Source organism: Molossus molossus, unplaced genomic scaffold (genome assembly GCF_014108415.1).
Source record: "Molossus molossus isolate mMolMol1 unplaced genomic scaffold, mMolMol1.p scaffold_m16_p_6, whole genome shotgun sequence".
Taxonomy (NCBI): domain Eukaryota; kingdom Metazoa; phylum Chordata; class Mammalia; order Chiroptera; family Molossidae; genus Molossus; species Molossus molossus.
In genome coordinates this window covers 57,902,753-57,928,044 of record NW_023425399.1, presented here as the reverse complement: position 1 = coordinate 57,928,044, position 25,292 = coordinate 57,902,753, and the positions used below count along the sequence as shown (strand labels likewise).

General features: G+C 35.3%; 1 protein-coding gene across 3 annotated transcripts; it reads left to right on the top strand.

The window, feature by feature from the left end:
- Positions 1 to 64: 64 nt before the first annotated feature.
- On the top strand, positions 65 to 25,292 carry RNMT (RNA guanine-7 methyltransferase). Of its 3 annotated transcripts, none has more exons than XM_036245426.1 (11): positions 74 to 130; positions 2,673 to 3,130; positions 4,518 to 4,653; positions 7,077 to 7,202; positions 11,238 to 11,350; positions 12,294 to 12,475; positions 13,267 to 13,362; positions 16,366 to 16,483; positions 18,967 to 19,068; positions 20,397 to 20,430; positions 24,020 to 25,292. In XM_036245426.1, exons 2-11 carry the CDS (start codon positions 2,711 to 2,713, stop codon positions 24,055 to 24,057), a joined length of 1,365 nt encoding a protein of 454 aa, XP_036101319.1. In that variant the 5' UTR covers positions 74 to 130; positions 2,673 to 2,710; the 3' UTR covers positions 24,058 to 25,292. The 3 variants fall into 3 exon arrangements, with proteins under 3 accessions (XP_036101320.1, XP_036101319.1, XP_036101318.1); XM_036245425.1 differs by having other exon boundaries at positions 13,267 to 13,431; positions 24,020 to 24,343; XM_036245427.1 differs by lacking the exons at positions 16,366 to 16,483; positions 18,967 to 19,068; positions 20,397 to 20,430; positions 24,020 to 25,292 and adding an exon at positions 13,864 to 13,968 and having other exon boundaries at positions 65 to 130; positions 13,267 to 13,431.

Genomic DNA, 25,292 nt, shown 5'->3' with positions numbered 1-25,292 from the left:
AAGGTCGCGCGACGCTCCACTCTCCGCCGAGAGCGACGTCACGTGACCAGCGCCCTTCCGAAGTGGCGTAACTACACTAGAGCGGCGCGGCTCGCCGCTTGGGCAAATAGAACCGTAGGAGGCTGTATGGGTGAGTGTGGCGGCTAGAACTTCGGCCCTTCCTTTCTTTGTTTTTGGGTCCTCCGCCGCCATCGAGGTGGAGGGGCACTCTTCTGATAGGAGCTCGCTTTGTTGTTGCCTTGTGCCTTCAGTATCCTTCGCGAGGGGTATATTGTGCCCTCAGCGTGGAGCAAATTGGGCAGTACTTGTGGGAGTCGGCGGACGCTGCTGCTCCTTCAGACCTAGCGAGACTGGGTGCGGAGAAGCCGGTGGAGCTGCATTAGGCCGCACTTCAAGGCTGCACTGAGAGGGCGGGCTAGGGAGGGAGTGTCCGATGTGAAGCTGCGTTTGTATGTCTTGAGCGGCGAATCAGAAACTTGAGCTGGAGGTTTGGTTACGACCTAGGCCGCGTCAGTGACGGAAGAAGGTGAACTTGGCTGCAAAATTCCCTTCGTGCCTTGTCGCGTCGTCTTGGGCCTTCGAGTTTACCCAGCCTGGCTGGCGGGTCGGGATGGAGAGCTTATCCTGATGGAGCGTAAGCCCGGCGGTCCTAGCGCAGTGCTCGGTTCTCTGAGGAACTGAAGTGACTGGGACAGCTTGCCTTAGAGGTGTAAGGAAACCCAGGTCGAAATGTCTATTTGGTCATCTTACTGCGTAGCCAACTCGATGTCAGTTGACTCTTTTCCATAAGCTCCTTCCTCCAGGATTCTGAAGGGCAACAATTCTAGCGCTTGGAGTTTATTCATTATTACACTTTGGCGTTGGGTTTCAAACATTCTCACCCATTTCTGCCGTCATTAGGAATTCTTTGTCATTTATTCTGGCCGAATTGATTGTTTTTATGACATCTTATCTGTGGAAATAGAGTAGCGTATATAAATAAAATTCACACCTATTCCCAATACAAATTTCAGGTGTTGATTACAGCTAAAGATAATACATCACATTGGTTTATTTAAATTTAAAGCCTATTTCTGTTCTTTATTAGGAAATAAATGGCAGGAGAAGATAGGGATTTGATCATTTGGAGGCCAGTTTTACTAGATAATCATTTTAAGTAGTCATTCTGAAAATTGCTTTTTGGGGTGATTTTTTTATTTTTTTTACCTCCACCCTTGATTTAGCTCCTCCTATTTTGGACTGTATTAGTGTTTTGTTACCTCAAACCTTGGGCAGTTCCTATCCCTTGAAACCTTTCCCAGTTCACAGTGACTTGTTTTACTCATTCCCTTAAGCCACTTTATTTCTTACTCCCACATTAGCATATTCAGGAATTTCTTTACTCAAAAGACTCCCCCCCCTTCCCTTTATAACTTTCAGGTTTTGAATTTACTGTATCTCACCAATTTTTGGACTTATGCTCTCCCTTCTCCATTTGTTTTGAATAGTACAGTATAACATTTTAATAATGGTGTGCATATAAGCTGTAAGCTTCTTGATCACTAATTCACACAGTGCTTCATTGTGCTTCTCTGTACTAGGAGTTGAGTAAATTTGTTAAGTGACAATAAATGGATCACCCTAATAATAATTCCTGTCCAGTAGGTAGTTCACTTACTTCCCTCCGGATCCCATTAGGCCTAAGAACATTTGAAAGAGACTTAATGGTTATTCAGTTGCAGGCGGTGTCTTGAAACTTCTTGTCCAAAGCCACACTCATCACTTTCTTCCTAATTCTGACACTATTGTGAAATAGGGGTTTCAGAAGTTAACTGTAAGCTCCCAGACTTTTCTTGTTCTTGGTGCCCTTAGTGTCTCTGTTTTTTTTTGTTGTTGTTGTTCTTGTTGCTTGTTTGTTTTTTTCCAGTGTCTCCAGGCCAAAAGAAATACCTAACAATACCACTCATAAGTGGTTTAGGCCAAAGAATTTAAGTATTTATTTCCTAGCAACTTTATTTAAAAACTAATAATACATAAACTGAACAAAAAAATGATATTTGTGTTTAATTTTTAGTTAACCAAGAGTTCTTACTAATGGAATCTGTGCACCTGTTGGGTACCATACAACTTCTCAAGCCTTGAAACAAGATTTGCCATCACCGCCTTCATTTCCTGTTTAACTGATTTTCTTTGGTACCACAAAAATCTCAGCTTCCCAAAGTTATGATGTCATTGAAAGGGATGTAGTGCAATCTACTTAGCTTAAATTGTGCTCTACTTGAACTTGTATCTGTAATATCTTCTAGATAATCAGATATCACTGTGCTTCCCTTAAAATTTTAAAATATTCAATTCTATCTGTATGAGTTTGTGTGCCCAGCATACAATTTGGGAACCAAGGCTATAGAGGAAGGGTCACGATGGAAAAGGAACTTGTATGCCCCCCTACTTCATTTGTCAATTTTAATGCAAATAGTGACTTTTATGGATAAGATTGTTAGAAGTGTTTGGGGATTATAATTAGTACTCCCACATTAGTATATTCAGAAATTCATATTAATATATGCTAATTAACATTGTTTTCATAAGATTTTTTTTAGAACTTGTAGTTGATCACTAAAACTAAGTGGTTAGCATCTGGTTAAAATTGTTTTAATGTGTTTATAAGTAATATCAGATTTTTGCCATTTCAGTGTTAGTTCTTGAAGTTTTACTATCTAAGTAATCAAAAATGGAAAATTCTGCAAAAGCAGAGGAATGTGAAAAGATCTCTCTTCAAGAAACAAAAGTATCAATAAATTCGGAAACAGAGTCTTCATTCAATACTAATGAAAACACAACCACTCCTGGGACTGCCCTTTTAGAACAAACTCCTACCTGTGGGCAGCTAGACACCCCAAAAAAGAGAAAAATGGAGTTTGCAGATGACCTTGTAAAGGAGAGTTCCAATTGTGGGGAAGATACTCCATCTAGGAAAAGAAAAGTTCATGCTGAAATTGTCCCAGAGGAAAAAGATTCTGGTAACAATGAAGGCATTTCAAGGAAAAGAAGAATGGAAACTGATGATTTTTCAAAAGATGAACCTTCTCCTGCAGATGGCATTCAGAAAAAGAGAAAAATAGAACTTGAGGATGTTTCTGAAAAGCAAAGAGTATGTTGAATGTATTTTCTTTTATTCATAATGGAATATGTCAAATTGAAATGTGGAGCAGCTGTGAAATAATAACTGTTTTTTACATAATCTTAATAACTTTAGAATTTTTTTTTATTGTGTTAAGATAGAGTAAGCTTTTAACTCTTGTATTTTCATTGTTTTTACTTAGGTGAAACTTCTGCTAATGAGATAATTTTTAGGATATCGGAACTCTTCTTTGACTAGAAACTTGAAAGCTAGTTTTTATAGTTTGCTTTTTCTTAGCATTTAAAAAAGACAAGAGTATGAAGTCCAGGTGATTTACCTTTGTTAATTTTTGTTAGGTGTTCATCTCTTTTTGTATCTGAAATAGTATTACTTAAAATGATAAATTTGAAATCATACCCAGCTTTACATTCCTTTCTTAATGTAATTTCTTTATATAATTTCAACTTCTTGTTTGGGTAGTTACATACAATTTTAGCTAAATGGATGCAGAAGCCTGTTATTTAAATAGCAGGGAAACTGTAGAGCAAGGAATCGCAACTCATTTTCGTCTGGGAATACCTTATTGTGAAGGACTCTTAGACAAAATCTGGATTTGGAGGAAGAGAGAGCTTCAATGAATGAGTAAAATTCTGCCATCAGCTGTGAAGAGGAAAGGGGCAGATAGGCTAAGCATTTGTTGTTAGTGGAGTGTGAAGCCTTGTAACAGAGAGGAGTTTGTATTATAAACTTAGTTTTCAAACTTTTACTAGCAGTAGAAAAAAATTTTTCTCAAGTAAAAATCTTAAACTTGAACCTGATAATGTAAAATAGGTAAAAATGAACTAGGGAAATGTGGGGATCTTGAAGCTCTTTTACCTACCATGGGTTTTTTTTTTGCTTAGGGCCTTAAATAGGGAGAACAAATTGAAATGTTAAATTAGATGAAAAACAAATAATAGTAGGAATCACTTACACTGAACATAGGCTATTGAGTTCTGATACCTTTTTGTGTATGATCTCATTGTAATGCTCACAACTATTTTATAATTATATAATATAATTTATTCCTATTTTATTTTTTTGTAGGAACCCCATCCATTGACAGGCATTTATTGGCTTGAATAAGTCAGAACTCTGGAAGAGTAGTTGTTTTATTAAAAGCATTAATACCAAAATTATACAGATGAAAGATCAAGATGAAAATTTTTAATCTAGAGATGTTTTTAAAAATAGAGCACAGAGGGAAACAAGTCTTATGTCTGATTACAATTAGTGGAATTTCTATGGTTAATGTCATTGTTTAATGAAATTTACCAATTTCAGTAGCATTTTATCGTTATATATGTCAGATACTCTTTTAAATTTATTTTTGCCATGTTCTAATCCTTAATTTTGTTCCATTCTCTCTTATTTTTAGAACTTAGAAGAAAGACACAGCTCAACAGTGGCTGCCCACTACAATGAACTTCAGGAAGTTGGTTTGGAGAAGCGTAGCCAAAGTCGTATTTTTTACCTAAGAAACTTTAATAATTGGATGAAAAGTGTCCTCATTGGTATGATTATTTTTTGATTTATAGTTTGAAAATTTTAATTTCATCTTATGCCTCATTTTCCCCCCTAAATGGTTAACCATACAGCAAGTTGCTAGATCTAATTCTTGTTCATTTAATTATCAAATCTTGGCTTTATAAAACTGAATCGAAAGCTAAAAGTAGGCCTTTGAGATAAATTCTTTTTATTGACTACATAAGATATTAATGATTGTTTAATGGATATTAAGTTGAAAACTTAACCAGGCTTTCAAAAGGTAGTGTGCTCCTTTTATACTTAGAGATTATGCTATTCAGTAATTATTCTATTTCACTCTAATAGTTTTGGAGCAATGACATGTTCGATTAAACATTAAGGTTCCATTAAGTCAAGGAAATTGTCAGTATCATAATTTTTTTATTTCAAGGCCTTTAGTGAGTTGGTAAAGTCCATCTAACTTATTTTTCCTGTATGGTGTTTGAGGAGAAAATAAAGTTTATATTGAGGATTAATGAAGACATTCATCTTTTTGGATTCAGCTTTTTATCTATGGAAACTTAACTTTGAAATTAAAATGGAAGTCAGTGAAAGAATATGATTCAAGATGTATTTATTGCTTTGTATATCTAGTACATCAGATAAACTATCACATAAGTTTAGGATTTTAAAAAGCCAGTGTATTTTGAAGTTTTTCACAGTAAGATTTTTGTTTTTGGTTTTTTAAAGCCAGTCTTAGGAAAAGTGAAAATGCTTTCTTCATTACACTGGAAAGAAAGTGCTAATTATGGGTACTTTCTACTAAGTTTGATGATAATTTACTAACTTTTAAAGATAAATTAGACATTGTGAGAAGTATTAAGAATGGAAACGGCTTATTTTATCAAACACATTTTGATATTTTTTATGTCATTTTTGTTTTTAATCATGTTTTATTATAAAAATATGATTTATTTGACTCTGCCAGTTGTCAGCTAGGGTAATTGAGTGTCAGTTTCTTTCTTTCTCTGTCTCTCTCTGTTTCTCTCTCATTAAGATTAATATGTCATTTGTAGGTTATACTTTTAAGGTAATCTTTGGACCTTAGTCCTAATTTATTTTCTCTTGCTTTCCTTCTGCAGATCCAATGATGCAGATGACTTATCCTTGGGTATTTTTTAATGATGTGTCATTTGTTCATGTATTTATTCATTAAAAGACTTATCAGACTTAGCAAAAATTTATCTCAGCATATTCATGGTATTTTCCTTCTTCAGCTGTTCCAGCAACTCTCTCAATGGGTGCTTTGCCATCTGCACCTTGCCTTTCTGATTCTAATGCAGTCTTGTGGTCTATGCCAAGCTCCCTGTGGCTTTTTCCTTTCTCTTCATAACATCCGTTCTTTGTCATTTATTTTCTCTTTCTTGTTGATGCTGATAGCTTAGTAAATAGTTGAGTACTATTCTTGAATGTGATGAAGATATCTTTGGGTAATGTTTCATGATGATTTCTCTCATTAGTCTTAGTATATGGAAATAAAGAGATTTTATAATTTTTTTTACTTTTTTAGTATTTTTATGCTATTGGTTAAGATTCATAGCAGAAAGTTAAATATGAAACACTTGCATTTCTGCTGACATTACATTAAGATCCTGTGAACAGTGAAAGGCAGAAGCATTTATACAGAATATGTTATCAATTAAAATAATACACATGAAATAGAAAGTTTTAAGCTCAGAGTGGTAAAGTCAGAAGGAGTTGTTCTAGGATGCAGTAATGTATGAAATTTTAGAATTGTTAAATACTTTAGTCATCTAAGAATATTAAGATGCCTGTCACTGGTATTTGAAGCATTTGGATATTGATATATGGGGACCTACTGATATTACTTGTTGGCTTTTAATGTGATTTGGTAGATTGAAATGAAAGTTTTCATTTTTTTACTTCAGAGTGTTTAAGAATTCTGATAATAGTAAAATTAAGGGTAAATATAGTTTTCTGACTAGTTCTTGTATGTTTCTTGGTGGTTAGCCTGACATCTTTTATGACAATCAAACACTCTTATTCCAAAATTATTTTTATTAATTTAGGTGTATAATAAGCTAAACACTTAGATTTGGAAAGAGAAAAATATAAAAAATTATGAAAAGTTTTTCTCTTATCATGAACAATTGTTGAGTCTTTTTGTATTAAAGTGTCTGCTGTTGAATGTTGAATCAGATTCTGAAAGTAACCTTCAAAAACCTGTCTTAACTTTCTGAAATACCAGACTTTTCATCTTTAATGCTAGAGGATAAAGTTAATTAACTCTTAGTCATATTTTGAAATGTTTATCAAAAGTTATAAATTACATAAATGAAAATATAATTTGTATTACATGTCAGGCAGAAGTTAATAGGTTATTAGAGGCAACAGTTTATGCTCTGGTGAAAATGAAGATCTTTTATTATGACTTATTTCTCTGTTTTAGGGGAATTTTTAGAAAAGTTGCGACAGAAAAAAAAGCATGACATTACTGTTTTGGACCTGGGATGTGGTAAAGGTGGAGATTTGCTCAAGTGGAAAAAGGGAAGAATTAACAAGCTCGTTTGTACTGGTAAGATAAATAATGGTGTGGAAAAGAGTAATTTGTGTTCCGTCAGAGAAATGGAAAATAAGACTGATCTCTATCAAAATAAAATATTTTATTTCACTAAATATTTTATTTCAAGATAATCTGGGTCTATGCATGAAACGGATGTTTTTAAAATGCGATATGAGACTTTACTGATGGCGGTGTAGTATATAGTCAGTGTAGAGTAACATGTTCTTCCTAAAAGGAAGGAAGCAATCAAAGATGACTGGAGTCATGTCTAAAGTACAAACTTGAAAAGATTAGACAGTTTTCTTACAAAAAGAACAGTGGTTATAATGAGTTGAAACTCATCAAAGGAAAAAAAATTTATTGTTCGCCATTAGAGGTTGCTGCAAAACTTACTCATTATACTGAAATTCATAAATTAGGAGGGGAGGCATGGATTGAGTATTTATCTTCCCTACCCTATATGAACCATATTTTAAGGTAACCAAATTGTTGAAAAGGAAATTCCTCTATATTGAAAAGTCATGATGAATAAATGCAGGAGGAATGATGAAAGTCACAGTTTTTCCACCTTGATGAGATAATAGACCCTAAGCAACAATCATAAACAGTTGCTAAAGTTGTTAGGTAAAGTTGAAAGGAACTTAACTGAATTAATCAAGCACCTGAACCCATTGGTTAGTCTTAACACTAAAGTGGAACAAACAGGCATTATGTTCTTCCCAATGTGATGAGTAGTAGGAAGTGCACAACACCATCTATGAAATATTGCCATAATTGGCATTTATTAATTTTTTTGCTTTTAAGAACACTGTACAGTCTTAAAAATGCTTAGGACCCCAGAAAGCTTTTGTGATTGTGGTTATATTAATTGATGATAATAATTAAAACAAAATGTTTTTTCCTTTATTGATTTTACAGAGAGAAGTGAGAGGGAGAGAGACATAGAAACATGGATGAGAGAGAACATCGATTGGCCGCCTCCTGCATGCCCCTCACTGGGGACTGGGCCCACAGCCTGGGCATGTGTTCTGACGGGAATTGAACCGGCGACCTCTTGGTACATGGGTTGACACTCAACCACTGAGCCACACCGGCTGGACAATAATTAAAACAATTTAAAAAATATTTTTAATCCACCTGACGCAGATTGAACATCTTCCCATGCCATGGACTGAGAGGTCCTCATTCGATTCCCGGTCAGGGCACATGCATGGATTTTGGGCTCAACCCCTGTAGAGAGCATGCAGGAGCCCTGGCCAGTTTGGCTCAGCGGTTAGAGCGTCGGCCTGCGGTCCGGAGAGACCCGGGTTCGGTTCCCGCTAGGGGCACGTACTTTGGTTGCAGTTTGTCCCCGGCCCTGGTTGGTCGTGCGGGTGGCAGTCACTCGATGTGTCCCTTCACGTCGATGTTTCTCTCTCTCTCCCTTCCTCTCTCTCCCTCCCACTCTATCTGAACAAAAAATGGAAAAATATCCTCGGGTGAGGATAAAAAAAAAAAAAGAAAAAGTAGAGAGCATGCAGGAGGCAGCTAGCTGATCAGTATCTCTCTCTCTCACATTGATGTTCCTATTTCTCTCCCCTTTCTTCTCTCTCTCAAAAAAATCAATAAAAATATATATTTTAAAACTTTTCTAATCCATTAAAAAAGTAAAATTTAGCCCTGGCCATCTTGGCTCAGCAGTTAGAGCATCAGCTTGCAGTCCAGAGAGACCCGGGTTCGGTTCCCGCTAATGGCACATACCTCAGTTGCAGTTTGTCCCCGGCCCTGGTTGGGTCATGCGGGTGGCAGCCTCTCGATGTGTCCCTTTCACGTCGATGTTTCGCGCTCTCTCTGTCCCTCACATTCTATCTGAACAAAATATGGAAAAATGTCCTTGGGTGAGGATAAAAAAAATAAATAAAATTTAGTGAGAAGATTGGCATTTAAAAAATACTTTTGCAAATCCCTTTCCATTCTGGATTAATAGACAATTGGATTCTCACACCCGTTTCTGCATTTAGTATGTTTTATAAGTAATTGTAAAATGCAGATGTATTTTAATAGCCTTTTCAGATAAGATACTCATCTTTGATACCACATCAAAACTTGACAGGTTCCTTAAAGATCCACAGTGTGGAATCTGAAACTATATTGATGAACTTTTCATAACCTGTTACATTTAATTCCATTGGTTTATCTTGCGATTTGAATGGCTGTTTTGCCCTATGAGATTTTGTAATATTTAGAAAATAATGTTTACTAAAGTTATGTTGACATCTAGAAGTCACATTTGTTTAATATCATTACCAATCAGAGAAATAGTGGCAAGATGCCCAGCTCATGGTGGTAGAAGTTTTTCTGAATTGTAATTTTCAATTGAAAGCTCAGATTTTATCACTGGTAAAAAAAATATGTCTGTAGTTTTTCTCTAGGTGACATGACAGGCTCACTTTGTTTATTTTCAAGAAAATGTCTGCCATATTACCATGTCTGAATAACCAGTTTGTCTGTCAGTGGTTCGTTCGTTCTTTTTTTTTTTTTTTTTTAAAATCCTGACCCGGGGATATTTTTCCATTTTTATTTTCAGACAGAGTGGAAGAGGGACAGAGAGAGAGAGAGAAACCTTGATCGGCTGCCTCCCGCATGACCCCAAGACTCTTTGATCCGAGGGCCAACGCTCTAACCGCTGAGCCAAACCAGCCAGGGCTGTCAGTGGTTCTTTCAAGTGAAAACACTTTTTTATGAAATAATTGTCCAGTCAGTTCACAGCACAGTTACACTAGTCTTGTTCATACTTTTTTATATAGCAGAAATTTTTTGTTATTTTTCATCACATAGAATATTTAAAAGATGTATTCAAGAGCCAAGATTTAATAAAATTAACTTATACTGCTTTGTGAAGGATATTCTTAAATGAAACTGGCCCCTCTTCCCCAATGCTAGTTTTACAGTGCTGAAGGATATAAGTATTACCATTACCAGTACCATCTGGTGCCACTAACTTGTATTCATGATAAGGTGCCAGCATTTTATCTACTATTGCTTTTGCTCCATCAGTGCAAATCTCAACACAGAAAAGGGCAAATAACATTTTATTAAGAAAATATAAATTTGATATTTCCAAAATTGGGCATACAGTGTTAGGTTTTATAATTCAAATTGAAATCTAAACTTTCTGCTCTTAACTTTGAATAAGCATTTGAAAATCATTATAGCCATGGCCAGTATGGCTCAGCAGTTAGAACGTTGGCCTGTGCACCCACGGGTCCTGGGTTCGATTCCCAGTCAAGGGCATGTATCTTGATTGCAGGTTTGACCCCTGGCCCTGGTTGGGGTCCTGCGGGAGGCAGCCAGTCGATGTGTCTCTCTCATGTTGATGTTTCTCTTTCTCCCTCCATCTCTTTCACTCTATTTAAAAATCAATGGAAAAATATCCTCAGGTGAGGATTAAAATAAATAAATAAAATTAAAAAATCAAAATCGTTATAAAATTTTTCTGTTATAGGTACCTATTTAGAAAGCTTTTTATTTTATTTTACTTTATTTTATTTTATTTTATTTATTTATTTTTTTTATTTTTTTTTATTTTTATTTTTATTTTTTTTATTTTTTTTATCCTCACCCGAGGACACTTTTCCATTCTTTGTTCAGATAGAGCAGGAGGGAGAGAGAGAGAGAGAGAAACATCGACGTGAAAGAGACACATCGAGTGGCTGCCACCCGCACGACCCAACCAGGGCCGGGGACAAACCGCAACCGAGGTACGTGCCCTTACCGGGAACCGAACCCGGGTCTCTCTGGACCGCAGGCCGACGCTCTAACCGCTGTGCCAAACCGGCCAGGGCAAAAGCTTTTAATGTCTTTAAAAAAAATAATAGGACATTTACATTGGAACAAAGACTTTGCTTTTGTTTGAAGGAAGTAGAACCTTTTTGCTTACAGTAAGGCTAGATTTCATTTGAAAGTTTTTCCGTTGAAGTCAATGTATCGATTTGTGCCATCTTTGCTTTACATTTTGTTATCTTTGTGGGTCTTTCTTGACAGTCACTAACACCCTTCCCCTTCCAGATATTGCTGATGTTTCTGTCAAACAGTGTCAGCAGCGGTATGAGGACATGAAAAATCGTCGTGATAATGAATACATTTTCAGTGCAGAATTTATAACTGCTGATTGTTCAAAGGTATAAGGTTTTTTTTTAATTTGTCAATTTATATTTTATATATTTAGTTTGGGTAAATGATTTGTTTAAAAAATTAGCTTTTTTAAAAAAAATTGTGGTTTGAATTATTAAAAATCTTATAATGCATTTCATTTCAACTAAAATTCTCTCAGGATCAATTTTTTTTAATAATCCTCTGAGTACCTCTGAGAGTTTTTTGCTTTTAATAATTTGAACTTTTGAAATCACTTGTTACTTTTCCATTTGGACAAACTTTATTTCCCAGGTTTTAAAATAGAACTGCATTTATTTTTGTTCACCTTGTAATTTATGAGGCTAGATACTCAACATATTATATAGTCTGATTTTTTTTCACCTTCTATCTGTTTCTGAATTGTTTAATAATTATAAAATTTAAGAACTAAAGAGACACTTTGATGGTGAAAGTCTTACCTTGAATGTTATGTTTTTTGTCTGAGTTAGCTCATGAAGCTATTAGAGGTATCTTTAATCATCCTACACATGTTGTCAGCAATTTTGAAAGTGAGAGGGAAAGTGGTAATATACTGCTAGAATGTTAAAAACACTAGTGTATTTTTTAACCCTAAGGCCTGCTTTGTGGGATTTTTTTTTAACTCAAGTTATTGTTCAATGTCATTTTACTTGAGCTTTCAAGTAAAGTCAAATAAAAGGATCAAATCCTTTAAATGTCATATTTGATTGATACATTCTAACATGATTTCAGAATCTATAGTTTTTTAAAATTCCTATGAAAATGGGAACCAAATATTGAATAAAAATGGAAAAATGATTTCATTATGACCCTTGTTATACATGAGAGAAAGGGTAGGTCAGTTGGAGGGCATGTTTACTTTTATGTTAAGGACCCTAATTCTAGAAATAAATTTACTAAAAATTTTTTATTTTGTACTTTAACATATTTACCCACTCTAATTTGCTTTAGGAACTTTTGATTGACAAATTTTGTGACCCAGAAATGCGCTTTGACATCTGCAGTTGTCAGTTTGCCTGTCATTACTCATTTGAGTCCTATGAGCAGGCTGACATGATGCTCAGAAATGCTTGTGAGAGACTTAGTCCTGGAGGCTATTTTATTGGTACCACTCCCAATAGCTTTGAACTGATGTAAGTACTTTCAGATATATTGTGCTTTACAGTAAACTCAGTATTAAGCTTTTTTAAAGTATCGGTGTTTATCAGAGAGCTTTTATAAAATATGCCATGTTGATCTTAGAAGGGCTAAACATTTTGATAATGTATTTGAGTAGATATTCAGAATTTAAGTTCAAATGACAGATTTACATACAGATGAACCTTTGAAACATCTTAATATAGCCCTGGCCAGTTTGGCTCATTGGTTAGAGCATCTGCCTGCGGTCCAGAGAGAGTCAGGTTCAGTTCCCACTAGGGCACGTACCTCGGTTGCAGTTTGTCCCCAGCCCCGGTTGGGATGGTGCGGGAGGCAGCCACTCGATATATCCCTTTCATGTCGATGTTTCTCACTTCCTGTCTCTCCCTCACACTCTATCTGAACAAAAAATGAAAAAAATGTCCTCTGGTGAGGATTAAAACAAAAACAAAAGCAAAACAAAACAAAACAAAAACATCTTAATGTATAAGTTGGAGGGTGATGTTATATGGAGCCAAATGGACAAGCTGCAGATCAGATTCCAAGGCACAGAGAATTAACCATCATGATAGTGAATTCTACCCTCCAGCCTAATTTTATTATTACTGTGATTGTTAATTATCTTTCAGTATATTGCTTCTTAAAAGTAGCTCAGATTCTATTAAAAAGCTAATCATTTGTCTTTTAAAATTACATTATGTAGTTTTTTCATATGCATAATCTGATCAAAATCTGAGATGATAGCAATTTTAATTTTTGTATTTTGGTTTGGGGAAAACTCTTATAGAAGACGCCTTGAAGCTTCAGAATCAGAATCATTTGGAAATGAAATATATACTGTGAAATTTCAGAAGAAAGGAGATTATCCTTTATTTGGCTGCAAGTATGACTTCAATTTGGAAGGTGTTGTGGATGTCCCTGAATTCTTGGTCTATTTTCCATTACTAAATGAGTAAGAATGTTGTTAATTTGTTACTATTCATTCTCTTTTTTGCCTTCAGAGAGGAAGAAAAGGAGGAGGGAAACCTGTATTTCTAGTCATTTCTTAATTTATAGGGGTCCCAAAGTAAAAATAATGGCCTTGTTAAAAAATAAAAGACTTCAAATCCAGTGTTGATGCTATAGCTCTCTTGATAGCCTTACTTGGTTTTCTTTTATTACTGGAATTATTTTATCTTGTAAGTAAGAAAGGGATTCTATTACCTTTAACTTGTGTCAAAAGATACCTGACATTACAAATAGCCAAATATTAAAAAAAAAAAAAAAAAAAATCAACCACTTTTAATAACTTGGGAATATCAAATGAATTCTTCTTTTGACAGGGATGTGTATTAAAAGTTATTTTACATTTCACTGTAGCTCTGAAATTGTCTATGTCTCATAGGCAATGTTGATAATAAAATCCTAATTCAGGAATACATTCACTCATGCATCTGAATTCCTAGGAGTCCTGGGGACTCTATAGACATGGGGAAAGTTGGAGTACCAGACTTCATCAGGTAAGGCTTCGAGGCCTTATGAGATACCTTGGTCTTGGGGTTTTCCTTAATAGGGAGAGTGGAAGAGTCAACTTAAATGTAGGCCATATCACAGGTGACCAAATTTTATTTCATATTTTTTAAAAACAGAAGTATTTTTTTAACTGAGGGAGAAAAAGAGCTTTACTGTCTGCTTACTTTTAGTTGGTGATTATTTCAGTTGTGTCTCAGCTGGTAAAATTACGGATATAGGATTTTCAGGAGTTCTACAATACATATAAATAACTTAGAAAACGTTAACATTTTATATATTAAGTAGAGTGTGACTGAACGTGATAAAAATACTGTGTACAAGTTATAAACATAAATTGTAAAATTTAAAATTTTAAATGACATTTTTGTTCTTAAAATGAGTAAACTTTTGGAAAATGTTACTGCTTCTCAACTTTATAATATAAGAAATTAAATACTTAGTGTGTTGTTTAATGTTTTTTGTTAGATTGATGTTTTTAATTAACAAAATTGGCGATTGACTTTTATTTAGTGCTAAGCACTAGCAATTTTTTCTACTTAATTTGCCTAATGAGCCCTGGCCGGTTTGGCTCAGCGGTTAGAGCGTCCGCCTGCGGTCCAGAGAGACCCGGGTTCGGTTCCCGCTAAGGGCATGTACCTTGGTTGCAGTTTGTCCCCGGCCCTGGTTGGTCGTGTGGGTGGCAGCCACTCTATGTGTCCCTTTCACATCGATGTTTCCCTCTCTCTCTCTTCCTCTCGCTCCCTCCCACTCTGTCTGTACAAAAAATGGAAAAATGTCCTCGGGTGAGGATAAAAAAATAAAAATAAAAAAAAATTTGCCTAATGATGTATAAACACAGGTCAACACTTTAATATCTAAATTTTTAAAAATTATTTATTGAAATAGGTATTTTGTGAGACAGATTCCAACAACGCATAGGGATTTTTGAGATGCCCTTTGCCATTTCATTAAGAAACTGAACAAAAACATAATTAGCTTTCATATGGCAGACCTATTTAAATTGGTCAAATTTAGTTTTAGTTCTTTGTAATTATAATATTTCTTAAGTATAAAACTTGGTTTTATTTCCAAAGGCTTATTTTGGAGATTTATGATAGAGAAGGAACTGCCTGGAGAAGAGATTTTTATCTTTACTCATGTTGTGTTTCCAAGGAAGGCTAATTTAAATTACAGGGAATCCTGCCCCCTCAACTATCATCTCACAAGCCCTCAGCGTTTTTCAGGGGTTTCTTTTTCCCTTTTTTCCTTTTCTCCTTTATTTGCTCCCTCATGGTGTCTATAGATACATAGTTAAAACTTTGGCAAATGCAGCAGGGGGGATAAAAAACATACAAAAAGTGTAACCGGGAGACCTAATGTAATTGAGGATTTAAGGAAGCTATATGTGAAGAAAGTGATACTTAAGTCAAGATCTAAAAGATGTATACGAGTTAGCCAGTTAAACACTGGAATGAAGAATCTCCTAGACACAAGGGACAATATGTATGAAGGACCTGAAATGGGAAAGAGCTTGGCTAGTTCAATATGCTGAAGGAAAGCCATTGAAGTACATTTTATAGTTGAATGAAGAGGGTGTAGTGCCATGTTGAATACAGAGGGCAATAGAGAGGGGGCAATAGCATGAGGACTTCCAGGATTTCTGGCATGAATCATTAACAGGATTTACTAAAATAGCAAAGATTGGCAGAGAAACAGTCTAGTAAGGTTCAGCCTTAGATGTGGGAAGTTAGAGAATGCCTTTGCCATATCTTGGTGGAGATTACTAGTAAGCGATAAAATAAATGAGTGGGACAAGAGAAAGCTGAGTACAGATAGCTATTTGCATGCTGGGTAAAATCAGGGGAGTGAAAATGAGTAAAGGCTCTGGGCCAAACTTCAGAACCTTAAAGATTAGAAGTTGGGTAAAAAAAAAACCCTGTGAAACAAACTGAATAAGCAGCCCAAGATGTAGGATAAAAATTAATAGTGTATCTTGCCACAGAACCCAAGGAGAATATTTTAAGAAGGAAGTTGGCAGCTGTTTTAAACACTGGTGTGAGGGGTCAAGTTAAATAAAATGGATTCTATAGAAAAGTGTTCCTTATAGCTCTATTTTCATCTCACAGTCTTTCATTTTGTTTTCTGACCCCTTTGTACATTAATAGAGAGAGGCCCCTACAACCCATTGAGATATGGAAGGCATATTTTCTTATAGGCATGGTTAGTGGTATGTTGCTCATCATTCACTTTACATCATTTTATTGTGAATATATAAAGGAGATTTGGTAGCTTTTTTAGTTAAGTCCAGAAGATGTCACTGTTGTGTGAAAGTAAGCTATTAAGAAATTACACACATTTTAGAAGTCCTTTCATTACGTAATCTTCTTTTGGACAGAATGGTGAAGAAGTACAATATGAAACTAGTCTACAAAAAAACATTTCTGGAATTCTATGAGGAAAAGATTAAGAACAATGAAAATAAAATGCTGTTAAAACGAATGCAGGCTCTGGAGGTAAGAATTTTGAAATGGTGTAAACATTCCAAGTTATGGTAAACTTGTTTGGCTGTGGGACACTTAATACTGATATAAATTACACAGATTGTTTATAACTACCCTAGTTTCTTCAGCACCTAGGACAGAGTTTGGTACAGAGACTTTCCATGTTAGGTGCCCAGTAATACTTGAATGAATGAGTGAGTGATGCTATCATCAATTTTTATTTTCTAGATAGTAATTCTTTAAAATAAGATTTCTCAACCTTTGGACTGGATAATTCTTTGCTATAGGGGCTGTTCTGTGCACTGTAGGATATTCAAAAGCATCCCTGGCCTCTCCACACTAGATGCCAGTAATACCCCTGCCCCCAGTTGTGACAGCCAAAAATGTCACTAGACATTGCCAAATATCCCCTGGGATTCAAAATCACTTTCAGTTGAGAACCACTTCTGTACAATGCCTTTTTGTTACTCAGAAATTTAAAACCTTTCTGGCCAGGGTCCAAGACAAGCTCATACCATGTATAATTTTGTTCTTTGTGACTGTCTAGCAAGATTCCAGTCTTGAGACAATATTGGTCCTGAGACATTCTTTAGCTCCTGGACTCTTCTCTGCTTCCCCTAAAGCAGTAGTGAAAGTAGTCTACAAGCTTTAAACACAGGGTACAGACATTGATTAATTAGATTTCCTTATGTATTTGAACAATATTTAATTGGATAGATCTGAAATAGGGAGCATTTTGTTACTAATCAGTGGTCATATTAAATAAAATTTTTTAGAGAGTTTATTTAATTTAGAATATTTTAAAAGTATTTTAAGCATACTCATTTTTATCCTTATAATTACCTCATGAAGTAGGCAAAGCAGCCGCTTTTTCTATATTTAAATGGGGAGTCCAAGGCTCAGAGATGATAAATGGCTTGTTTGGGTCACATGTACATTTTAGCAAGTTTAGAAAAAAACAGTTTTTCAGCTTTATAATCATGTTGTTTGGTCTTTTAAAATGATCAATAGGGAAGTGAAACTAGATGTTTGTTTACAGGCAAATAATCACATGGAGGAATCTTATTACACTCATAAATTGAGGGAAAAAATTTACAACAGAATAGTTCAGCAGACATTCAAATTAAAGTTACACTTTGTGATGCAGTGAAACTACAAATATGGGATTGAAGATTAAAAAGAATTTAGTGATGACAAGCGATATTTCTTATATCTTGTGTTAAGATGCGATCAAGAGTATAGTGGCTAAGTGCTAACAGTATGGAAGTCCAAAAAGCCAAATACTTTTTAGACAGTAAATAAATAGCTACATTTCTAATGTCTCTGCTCACTGTAAGATATTTATAAAGAAAAAGGAAAAAGAAGATAGCAAAGTAGACCTTCCCAGATCATTTCCTTAAAATTTCATCAGGGAGATCTGGGTCTAAAGTTGTTCCTTGCCCTGGCCAGTTTGGCTCAGCGGTTAGAGCGTCGGCCTGCGGTCCGGAGAGACCCGGGTTTGGTTCCCGCTAAGGGCACGTACTTCGGTTGCAGTTTGTCCCCGGCCCTGGTTGGTCGTGCGGGTGGCGGCCACTCGATGTGTCCCTTCACGTCGATGTTTCTCACTCTCTCTCCCTTCCTCTCTCTCCCTCCCATTCTATCTGTACAAAAAATGGAAAAATGTCCTCGGGTGAGGATTAAAAAAAAAATAAAAAATAAAAAAAAAAATAAAGTTGTTCCTTGCTAGCTGGTTTGTTGTAAGAAGACAGACATAAAGAATATGTAACTTTTATAAAGTAGATGGTGGTTATGTTAAATATTCTATGTGTTTGATGTTTTGATTTACATGTATTTACAAAGTACTATTCTTCACAGTATAAAGAGAAATTAGTTAAAATGGACTATAAATAGTTCTTGAGGTAATTTGAATAAACATTTGACCAGCATACCCTTAAAAACACTTTTTTTTGGTGACCCTTCTTAGATTCTTATGGGAATCTGGAGATTACCTGTATTTTGGAGGCTGGATTATTTTCCTTGTCTTGTTAAACTCACAGGGTTCTCTGTAGACTTGAGGTTTTTTGTTTGTTTGTTTGTTTTGTATTGTTTCTAATTGCTGTTCATGCCTTCCGTGGCTATTAAATCTACAAGGCTCAAACTAATATTTAGCTCATTTTACTATCTTCCTTCAGCTTTGTGTTGTAACAGAAAAAGCCTTTGACTAGGAATCAGGGAGATGCAAGTGTTTGCTGCCAAATGGTCCTTGATGGTGATTAAATGATACAATTTAGTTCAACTTTAAATATTCTGATTATGATCAAAGTTCACCATAACAGCTGCTTTGTTAAAAGATGCCTGCCACCACCCATATTTGTTTTTCATATTTCACAAGTATATGTAGTTTGTCTTCCTGAAGTAATACTTGGGGAATTATTTTATTTCAGTCATTTAATATATTTAATTCTGAATTGTAAATTTCATTGTGATATCTTAAGGAAATTCACTTGCTTCCCTAGCCATATCCTGCAAACGAGAATTCCAAACTTGCTTCTGAAAAGGTGGATGACTATGAACATGCAGCACAGTACATGAAGAACAGTCAAGTAAGATTGCCTTTGGTAAGTTTTCATCTTTTAACATATTTTATAAAAAAATGAAAAAAGCATATATGGAAACTTTGGAAATTATTCCATTGGTTTACAGAACTTGGGTTTACTGAGTTACAAATCAGATACACGTTAATCTGTTTCCCCTAAGTCATGATGACTTTTTATAACTACAGAATGTAGAATAAAATGTACTTCATTGAACTGAGAATGCAGTGCTAAATGTGAAGTAGTAAAAGTGGGGGAAAAGTCAATAGGCGTGGTTTGAGTTTCCTTACTATATCATTATATCTTAACCTAGGTACTACTATCCCATGTTGTACCGTAGATAAAATTCAGGGGCTCATGAATTTAGATGGTAAAAAATTAAATTTTCATTTTCACTGACTTCTATAAGGAAGTTTACATTTTATTTTCTCTTATGAACGTAATAATACCGTAGTGGTATTGTCTGTGTAGCTATGACTTTGTAAATTATAGATATTTGCATAACACATTTCAGTTGACATCTTAGAATATTGTTTACATTCATCATTTCTTCAAAATTACATTAGTTACTAGAATTGCCACTATATCTTGTTAGTCATTGCATTACTATGTCAAAATATTTTTTAGTATTTTGAAAACTATTTTAAATATAACTTAGTTCTTTTGCATGATATGTAATTTATTTGGTGGTTCCTTTGTAAAAACACAAAAATAGTATTTCCTTCTGCAGGGCTATTTGATGTTTTGAGATAGGCATTTTTATTTTTTTATTTTCCAAGTTAAATACACAAGATAGATGTGTGTTCTAGTTACACACACACACACACATACACGAATACCCTCTTTATGCAAATTCATAAGAGAATCAGTTGTTTAGAGAATTTGGCAGAAGGGCAGGTGTTGAGAAGATGGTGTTAAAGGTTAATCTCATTGATTTATTTTATAGGTTCAGATCACAATAATATTTACAGTAATTTGTATATATATTGCAAAGATAGGGTTATTTAGAGACCTATGCCCATTGAAAAATAAGTGCATATATGTTATACACACACACACACACACAGTTTACCCTTGAACAACATAGGAGTCAGCGGCACTGACCCCTTGCACAGTTGAAAATCCATGTATAACTTTTGATTCCCCCCAAATTTAACTATTAATAGCCTACTTTTGACCGAAGCCTTAGTGATAACATAAATAGTTAATTAGCACATATTTTGTATGTTAAATGTATTTTATAAAGTAAGCTAGAAACATGCATTTCAAACTTGTGTTGTTCAGAGGTCAACTGTACTTCCATATTCAATCTGAAATTTTTCTCTTTCTTTTTTTCTGTTTTGTAATTTTAGGGAACCTTAAGTAAATCAGAATGGGAAGCTACAAGTGAGTATATCATCAGTGTAGATTTACTGACATTTTCAGATTGTTTCAAAGTGATCATTAAAATCTGTAAACTTGAGAGGTTTTCTGACGCTTATTAGGCTGTGTATGCACTTATGTTTATACAAAATTCCTATTTGTGTCCAATTCCCCCTTTTTGCACAGCTGTTTAGTGCCAAGAGAAAATATATGCATAATGTTGCTTAATATAAACTTTCATGAACATTCTTAAACATTTTCATTGCCTACTCATTAACTACATAGCCATCTGTATTTGATGTCTTTACCTCAGATTTCCATTGGGGAATTTTGGCTTATACAACACTACCATGTACTTTGTTTGATTTTGGCCACTCTGATGTTGACAGTGAAGGTATAATAAATGCTGGAACATTTAGTGAAGGAACATGAGTGGATATTTTAGAGGGGTAGGAACAGGCCTGAGGTGGAGACATTCTAAAGTGAGGTACCTGTCCTTGGAAGAAAAGTCAGAGGCCTGGCAAATCTGTAGTTCTTCAGCAAATGGATGTTGAGGAAGTCAGCTCCCAGAGCCTCACTATTAAGATAATGGTAATACCCTTATGGGTTGCCCTGAGGACTTTAAAGGTAGTTCCCACTGTTCGTTTAAATACTTAATGATTATGTTGAAGGTACAAGTAGTACTCAAAACATTGAGTATTGACTTACATAAAGTTCCATGAAAGGGATATAGGGGATTAAAAAAGAAACAAGTTATAATCTTGCCTTCCAGAAGTATACTATTTAATGAAAGAAACAGACACAAATAAATGCACTAGCTGGGCAAAAAAATTTTAAGTGCTAAAGTTACTGTAATGGGAAAAAATGGGTGAAGGAGAGGTTAATGAAAACTCGTGAAGCCTGAGAAATAATATTTGATATTATCGAGTATTTAACATGTGCCTAGGCACTATTTTAAGCTTTCCATATGTTGTAACTCACTTAATCCTCACAACTTTACAAGTAGACTACTATTTATTTTATCTACTTTTCACAGATGAGAAAGCAATTAAATAACTTGGCCAAAGTCGCAGAGCTAATCCAAGTGTTCCATACTCATAACCTTGGCCTCATGACAGCCCACGTGAAAGGAAACTTTCTTAGGACTTGCTGAATTTGATAAAGAGAAAAAGGAAAGAAGACAAATATGGCTAACATTCTGAGCTTGTCTCAGAATATTGGTACCCTTAGTAGAAATGAGATTGGAAGCTGTGTTAGAGACATAATCTTTGACACGTGAGACGTGTGCATAAACCTACACATGTCATTACTTTTCCCAAACTGGAGATAGCTCATCTATCTTAGATATGCCATCAGTCCCAGAGTACACTGTGAAAGCAAACAGCTTTGGTCGAAAGACTTGATGGTGTGAGGGCTGTAGCTTATAGCTATATTTTAATATTAATTGTAGACTTTAGCAATAACATACAAATGAATTAGATAGCCCCAGACAGTTGAGGAGGAGATGGGTTAGAGATGTGAAAAGAAACACAAAAGGAGCAGTGGCTAAATTGCAGCTAGGATCTAACTCTCTAGGTCACTCAGCTCTTTGATAGGTACACTATTCTAAACTAGAGGCCTTTGTGGGCTGTAAAGTATCTTGCCTAATGTCACAGTCTAATAAATGTAAGAAGTTATATTTTGAACTCCTACTGGTCTAATCATTAAACTCTTATTACCCCAGCCTGCTGCTCCTAGAAAATGCTTTAAATATGAAAAGAAAGTAGAGAATTGTTGCTGAGTTACTTTTAGAAGTGGTTCAAGATTTGTTTCTTTAAATCCTAGTTGAAATGCCGGAGCAAAAGGCTTTTTTTTAAATCTTCACCGGAGGACATTTTTCCATTTTTTGTTCAGATAGAGTGGGAGGGAGAGAGAGGAAGAGAGCGAGAGAAACATTGACGTGAAAGGGACACATCGAGTGGCTGCCTCCCCGCACGACCCAATCAGGGCCGGGGACAAACTGCAACCAAGGTACATGCCCTTAGTAGGAACCGAACCTGGGTCTCTCTGGACTGCAGGCCAATGCTCTTAACCGCTGAGCCAAACCAGCCAGGGCACAAAAGGCATTTTAATATGAATGAGACGTTCAGAATGTTTGAATTAGAAATGAAAGTTACAGTTGCTTTTCTGAAATCAAACACTGCATCTTAGTGGTTTTAAATGACCCTCAATGAGGAAAGGACAGGACTGTGGGTTGTTTGCAGTAGGTACAGGTGTTTGGGGTGGGTTGGGCAGGGTTGTACATAACCTTAGAGCACAGGGCAAAGTTAAGTAATGCTGGTCTGTACCGAAGCTCTTGTGAATAGACTGTTTTGCTTCCTTATCCTCTAGAGGAGAATCTTCAGTGTTAATGATTATCCTGCCTATTTTCTATCTACCTATCTACTATACTGTTTCATTGCGCCAAAAAAAAAAAAAAAATTGGTACTAGCAGATAGGGAGCAGAGAATAGCATGGGCAAATTAGTGTTTTGGAAAGACTGGTATTATGCTATTCCTGTACAGGTTAGGTTGGAAGGGCAAAAGCTGAAGGAATGGGAGGTTGTTATGTGGTCTGCCATCCTTCATATGTTCCCTGTTTAAGTTGACTCGGAGCAAGGACTCCCAAGTTATGTATGTGGTCTGTTATCGCTAGTTGAATGAATGGCCTAGCACACACCCTGAACATTCTTGTGATCTTTTGAGGATTTGTCATCTTTTCAGGTATCTTCTTACCATAAAATCTGTTGGTATCATATTAGAATATATTGTAGGTTTGAACTTCAGTGTGATTCAGAATGGAGAACCTTAGATGCTTTTAGATGTCTTTGAATACACATCAAAGCAGGAAATTTTATTTAAGGGAGATAATGCCCTTGGGGCTGGATTCATAGAGGAATCTGGATTCATAGAGGAATATCACTGTTGGGCACAGATTAATATTTCAAAGCATCCCTACAACACAGCAATTTGGTCATTGGAATTTTAACATGCATGTTATAAATATTCCTTATAATTTTTCTCCTTAGTTTTTTTTCTGAATAGAAAACTTATTCTATCTATCTGTCTTGCTCTGGGTAAAAAAAAAATGTCATAAGATTTTTTTAGTTTTAACTTCTCTGCTTTTATACTTTTTGTTTGTTTGTTTGTTTGTTTTGTTTTTTGTTTTTCATCCTCACCTGAGGACATTTTTCCATTTTTTGTACAGATAGAGTGGGAGGGAGAGAGAGGAAGAGAGAGAGAGAGAAACATCGATATGAAAGGGACACATCGAGTGGCTGCCACCCGCCCGACCAACCAGGGCCGGGAACAAACTACAACCGAGGTACATGCCCTTAGCGGGAACCGAACCCGGGTCTCTCCGGACCGCAGGCCGATGCTCTAACCGCTGAGCCAAACTGGCCAGAGCCATATCTGCTTTTTAAATTACTCAAAATACTTGAGAAACTCATAGAAATAATGAGATGTTTTTCCTCATCAAAAGCTGCTTTGAAGTCCTAACAATTTTCACCAAATTAGAAATAGGATTGAGATTGTTTTGTTTTCCCTGACAATATGAGAAACCAAACTCTAACTTTCACTTATTTTCTTTTTAGGTATTTACTTGGTTTTTGCATTTGAGAAGCAGCAGTGAGCACCAGAACAGCTATATTCCATCTCACACAGATTTGAATCATCCACCTTAGATAGATTTGACAACTTTCTGTTTGTTTATTTTCATTATTCTAAATGTACAGGATGCTGCCGGAAACTCCGGTTTATACATTTGATATTTGCTGTCTGTGACAGATGATCTTTTGTGTGTGTACATAAGAATAAGTTGGGACCTTTGTCTTTAAAAGTCTATTTTTAATGTTCTAAGAATTCCATTTGCCTCTACTCTCTTAGCTCATAAAAATGATAATATGACTTGTTAAAGCTGCCGAACTCTTTCCACAGTGCTCTGATTTGTTCAGTCTGTTTACAGTATTAAATTTATTACAGTTGTAGAGTTGATGAGGGAGTGTAATGGTTTGCAGGTATGTTTTCTCATTTCTATAGTTTTATATAGTGTTTTTCAAGATTAAATGGACTGCATTTCTGTACAATTGAATGTAAGAAGTGTTCAGTAGGTACTGCTAAAGTTACAAATTTAAAACTAAATTTTAGATGGTCATAATGGTTATTTACCTAGAATTTTAGTCAGTTATTATATATTATAAATAGTAACTACTTTGTTTGCTATAATGGTACATTTCTGGAACTGGATAGAACATTTTGGTTGCTAGCATAGAATTGGTTTAGATTTTGTGGGTTTTCTCTGAAGAAATTTCTACCAATTAATGTTTCTAGGTAAAAAGAATCTAATTAGATTTACCTGTCTTCATTGAACAAAATGCCATAGTTGTTTTTTCTCAAGATATAATGAAAACTTCTCCTATGTACACCCGTTGCACATTATTGTCAGATTTAGATATGGAACTGCCATCAGAGGATGTGACTGTGAAAAAAAAAGGTGATAAACTTTAGATTAATTTTCCCATGTTAGGTCTAGGTTACTGGTACTAGTGCAATAGATCCGTTACTCCCTTCTGCCCAGAAAGAAGCAGGAGAATCTATTCCTTAATTACAATGTTGTACTTTTCATAGTAGGATCCAGTATCTCATCACCATTCAGAATTTATATTTGCCCTTCAAAACCGTTGCAATCATCAGCCCTGGCTTCTTGCTTGACTACTCTTCCAAAACTGACAGCTAGGTGAACTGTTGTCCTTACTTCACATCACTGTTTAGAAAACTTGCCAATTTTTAGATGTAGTAAAAAACTTAAAAGAACAAAGCAGAGCAATTGTTGCGTATTTTAAAAATCATTTCTTGTTTTTCCTAAAT

Excerpts from the sequence above, each read along its gene's own strand:
- RNMT (XM_036245425.1), top strand. The coding sequence starts at position 2,711 with ATGGAAAATTCTGCAAAAGCAGAGGAATGTGAAAAGATCTCTCTTCAA. Across the intron at positions 3,131-4,517 it reads ATGTTTCTGAAAAGCAAAGA|AACTTAGAAGAAAGACACAG; the intron begins GTATGTTGAATG and ends TCTTATTTTTAG. Across the intron at positions 11,351-12,293 it reads TAACTGCTGATTGTTCAAAG|GAACTTTTGATTGACAAATT; the intron begins GTATAAGGTTTT and ends AATTTGCTTTAG.